Genomic DNA, 5,221 nt, shown 5'->3' with positions numbered 1-5,221 from the left:
TCAGTTTTACAGAGTGTAAATGTACTTGTGACAGCAACGCTCATTAGATGGCCAATATTTTCTTCTTGCCAGCTTGCCAAATTTAATTGAAACCGAGATTCTCTTCGTACGTGAAAAGATATCCGAGAGATATATAATCTCCAGGCATCCCTTTTATTAAAAAAGCTTCGATAATGGATAAGATTTTGCCATATTTTCCCTATTGGAGATATCCTTAAAGCATTGTCTTAAAGAATATTAATAGTTTTAGTTTACTTTGGGTGGTTAGAGGATATGATAGTGATTATGATGTAAATTTAGTTTAATTTGATTGGCTAAAAGGAACACTTGATGTATTTTATTAAGATTCTGATAAATGGCCTATTAAATTTTTGAAAAATTTTCAAATGATAACATCAGGCTAACAATCTTATCTTGAGAGAAAAGAAAAAGCTGTAATGACAGTTCAGAATAACAACAATCTTATTTTGGGAGGAAAAGGAAAAAGAAAAAGCTGTAATGACAGTTCGGAAGAAAATGACACTTCAGAAGAAACTTAATGTTGAAGAGGGAAACAAAATGGGCCATTTGACAAAGAATAATATTAATGATTTGCACAGGAATCCCCTAAAGTTCGAAAATGACATTTGTAAAATCTCCCGCTTTTCGTTTTGTACTGTAAGCTGTAGATGTTGCCATTATAAGTGGCAACGAGAACGAGAAGGTGCAACACAGCTGCCTTTATCCATATATTCTGCTATGATCACTGCATTCTAATCAGGAACCCCATTTTCATTTTCTAAATTTCCAAAAATCATTTCGTTTAATATACACATTTCACAAAGTATATATATATATATAACTCAACAATGCTTATATCACAAAATTCCAAGAGCATTGACCTGGAGCAATGCTGAGTATCAGGTGAGTTTGTTTTAAATTGATTTAACGAAAAATGAAATATTATTGAAGAAATATAATAACTATGGAGAGGCACATTCTACAGTGTTGTCAAGAAATTATAAGCGATCGTTCAATCTTTTAATAAATTCAGAATTAAGATATTCCATAGTCCAATGCAGGGAGAGACTGTAAGTCATCCATCCGCGAAGTTTACATCACATTAAAAATTACGGCCTTAGATCCATCGTATCTTTTTACGGATTCAGAATTAGAATTCCGATACCTAAACGCATTTAGTGTATAATATGATATACAAATACCTCCCATCTACAAGACAAATCGTAATTTTATCAATAATGTTATGTGAGTTGGACTATTATTTTAACTTTATATTTATAATTGTATTTTAATAAATTATATTATGGCTGGTTGGTTTTTTACATTTATTTTTTTCTTAATTTTATCAATAATGTTTTGTGAGTTAGACTATTATTTTAATTTTATATTTAAAGTAAAGTAATGATAATAGTTTGGAAGTTTACTAAAATAATTTGAAAGTTTACTAAAATGATAATAGTTTAGAAGTTTACTAAAGTTTGTGGGTGGGTTTTGGTGTAATAGAAAATCTAATGATATCACAATTTTGGCCTAAGTTGGTTTTGGTGTAATAGAAAATCTAATGATATCACAACTTTGGCCTAGGTCAGATTAAATTCCCAATTTAAATATGAAAATCCACCCTGAAACCAATAATAATCCATAATAATACTTTAGAAATTTACTCATACTTCAGAAATTTACTAAATCCTGCTGGCTTTGGTGTAATAAAAAACCTAACCATTTGAGTTTGAACGTCCACCGTGAAACCAATAATAATACTTCAGAAATTTACTACATCTCGCAAGCTTTGATGTAATAGAAAACCTAGGATGGCCATAGATCATGAAGCCGCAGGGTTTTTAAAGGAACCCTTATCAAGAGTTTGTTGTGTTTACGTAACTTCATAATGGGTAAAATTTTGCAATGCAGATACATACCAATATGAAGTGTTAACAAAACATATGAATGATGCATATAGGTGTTTGTATATGGCATGAAAAGAAGCCAATTTACAGCGTTACACCTGTAATAATTTGGTCACAAACTCCATAGCCAATGCGATCAGAGGAGCTGATACCCGAAGGACTAGAAAGAGGAGAAGCAACACAAATACAAGGAGACACAACAATATCAAAACCAAAGCAACGATGGCAAAGACGGGTCTGGTGTTAATCAACATCTTCTGCAACCATCCGACGAATTCACAAATATCTGAATTATATGCAACAGACCATTCCTTCTCCCACTTCATCCAGTGCTGTGGAGGAGAGTAATTCGTTTCTTGCATTCTTAGCTCCTGCATCCGTTTTCTTAACACTATCATCTCCGCGTCCACTCTGCTTAGATCACCTGCAATGGAAGTGTTTTTGAAAAATAACCGTTAAAATAGAATGTGGATTTGGTACCCACATACAGCTAGACATAGAAGCAATGCCTTCTTGGATATTTATTTATGAAAAGTAGAAAGCTGCAGATGATCCGATCACAGTACCTGAGCCAAATTGGTTGTCGCTAGAGCTAGCGGCTTTAACAGCACTTCTTTTCAAGATAATCCTGTACTGAATTTGGGAATTAGATTGTGACGTCCTACAAAGTGATCTTCCCAACTTTGTTTGAGGAGGCAATAACCCGCACAGACTTGCTGCTCCATGTATAGCCCAGCTAGCTTTGGCCATGGCAGTAGCACACCTGACAACCGTTTCTTTTATCTAGTGATTGACACTGATTTAAGCTGGATAAGTGATGAGGACCAGAATAATTGCAATTGTAATATTTTCCGTAGAGGGAGGACAGATGAGTTAAGGAGAAATGCATTCAAATGAATGCGATGGAGAACAAAATATAACCACCAGTTGCTCAACTTGCTCCTCTGGTCTTACTCTTCGATGGCATTCCTTCGTCTATGGAGACGGGTCACGGGAGTCACGTGGAGTCAGTGGATACAGTAAAAGCTGTTCACTCTGCACTCGTTATGCACGCGTACCTGACATCTCATTATTCTGTCGGAATCTTTTAGATACATGCACTCATAACTGGACACGCGGCTTCCGCGCCTGGATCTTAGTATGTTGATGGCAGTCCTTCAATGAATAAAGTAGCAATTGCACCGAGTTAATCTGCCCGAATCTGTTAGATACATGCACTCATAACTGGACACGTGGCTTTCCATCCTGGATATGGTAGGCTGTGGACGGTACTTAAATGAATAGTTGTTCGGTTTTTTAATAAAATGTGATTTTTCATTTATGGAAGTTCAAGTATTTATTGCGTTCATTTGTGCCAATATTGTTCCCGTTAATCTTGACATTTTTTGCGTGCAATGTAGGGTTATTTCTAGTGAATATCGAAAGTTTACTGGACTAAGTGTCTTTTGACAATGCACAGGCATTCCCGCTGTAAGATAACATTCCTACTAGATTCTCATTGGGCATATGCATCAGAAAGCCCGAGTATTTTATGAAATCGGCAAAGCTTTGTAGTGAGATCTTTGGTAGTTGACAAATGGTGGCAGAGCCACGAGTGTGGTCGGCAAACAGTGACTGCGCAAACGGTGACGTGAGCGCTTCGGAAAACATTGATGTGTCATACTTTTATTGGGCAAAAGAGGACGAAAATGCAGCCCTGCAATTGGCTGGGGTGAAGATTGTCTGCTCACCCGAACCTCGCAGAGAAAATGCCTTTCGACATAATGAACAAAATCATATAAAAATTGAGTTGAAGGTATATACTAGTATTTGCATTTGATGTTGCAAAGGAAACGCCGTAAGGCATAAAGTGTGGAAGTGTGGAAGAATAATGATAAAGTGTGTATGCCATAAAGTGTGGAAGAATAACGACATGTGAATGGATATTGTTGAAAGTAAGGGTGGATGATAATGATTTACAATTGATATTTTTAGTTATTTGTATTCTTAGTAAGGATATTTTGTAAATAATAGTAGTGTGTAGAAAAATAACTAAATGGACATTGTTGAGAGGAGGGGTGGATGATAATGAGTTACCGTTGAAAGTATTAGTTCTGTATTTTGAATATGGATATTTTGTAAATAATAATAGTGTGTAGAAGAATAGAAACATGTGAATCAACATTGTTGAAAGCAAGGGTGGATGATAATGAGTTATAGTTAATGTCATGTCACAGGTTATCCGTTATCCCCATTATCCATTTAATTGTTGTTCATGTGAACATGTTTTTGTATATTATTTTAAGGCTTTTTTTCAAGTTTCAGTCTTGAGCCTCCTCAACTTGCCAAACCAATTACTATGAAGAAAATATATTAACAATTTTTCCATTCCTATGACATTTATATTAAAGAGACCTATAATAATATTTCTGGAATTCATATGAAAACTATGTTAAAAGAAAGACAGATAAAAATATTATAAAGCACTTCTCAACTTCCCAAACCAATTATTATGAAAAAAATATATTAACAATGTTGCCATTCCTATGATAACTATATTAAAGGGACCTATAATAATATTTCTGCAATTCATATGACAACTATGTTAAAAGAAGGACAGATAAAATATTATAAAGCACAACAAAGAACTTCTAAAAACAAGATTACACCGGGAACATTCACTGGCATCGTTGTTTCCGAGATAAAAAAATATTATGGTGAGGACGTGGTCTGAATTCCACTATTCCATTTTCCTAAAAAGCATAAAAAACACATTCAAATCATCCAATGAAACTCTTACTTATAAAGATAAGCCTTTATGGATTAGATTGCACCACAAAAATGTGGAAGAGTAGCCTACGATTGATCACCACAATGAATAGTCTTAATATGCTAGAGGGCCCTGTCATATCTTTTGAATTGGTCTTCAACAATTTCCAAGACAAGCCACACATGTAGACTCAACACCAACCTTTAGTTTACTTATAAAATTGCTTGAAAATGATGCAACTTAAAAGCTAAATTTGTTGGATGTTCACTTTGTAATTGGGGCTGCCTCGGCAAAGACCCCTCCTATCTTTTTCAAATAAATAAAACTTATATCCGTTATAGTTTAAAAAAAAAAAAACAACAACAATGTGCATGCACTATTCAGTACGACATGGATCCTAGCCCTTAGTAACGAATGGAGCAAGGACTACTATGTGACTCTTGGACATTGCCATTTATGCTGTGAATTTTCTTTTCTCAAGAGCAGACAATAGTAGCATTTTATTGAAGATATATATATATATATATATATATATATATATATATATATATATATATATATATAT

At 34.3% G+C, this 5,221-nt stretch overlaps 1 protein-coding gene across 1 annotated transcript; it reads right to left on the bottom strand.

Annotated features, from left to right (window-relative positions):
* Nucleotides 1-1,936: 1,936 nt before the first annotated feature.
* LOC149179298 (uncharacterized) lies at nt 1,937-2,795 on the bottom strand. The gene is made up of 2 exons (XM_089423806.1): nt 2,474-2,795; nt 1,937-2,331 (listed from the first exon to the last, which is right to left on the bottom strand). Exons 1-2 carry the CDS (start codon nt 2,655-2,657, stop codon nt 2,000-2,002), a joined length of 516 nt encoding a protein of 171 aa, XP_089279932.1. The 5' UTR covers nt 2,658-2,795; the 3' UTR covers nt 1,937-1,999.
* Nucleotides 2,796-5,221: the final 2,426 nt, after the last annotated feature.

This window comes from Pinus tabuliformis, chromosome 4_1 (genome assembly GCF_031772625.1).
Source record: "Pinus tabuliformis cultivar Carrire ecotype Pingquan chromosome 4_1, CPIR1, whole genome shotgun sequence".
Lineage (NCBI taxonomy): Eukaryota > Viridiplantae > Streptophyta > Pinopsida > Pinales > Pinaceae > Pinus > Pinus tabuliformis.
The sequence above is the reverse complement of the archived record's forward strand: the minus strand, read 5'-3'. Positions and strand labels throughout refer to the sequence as shown.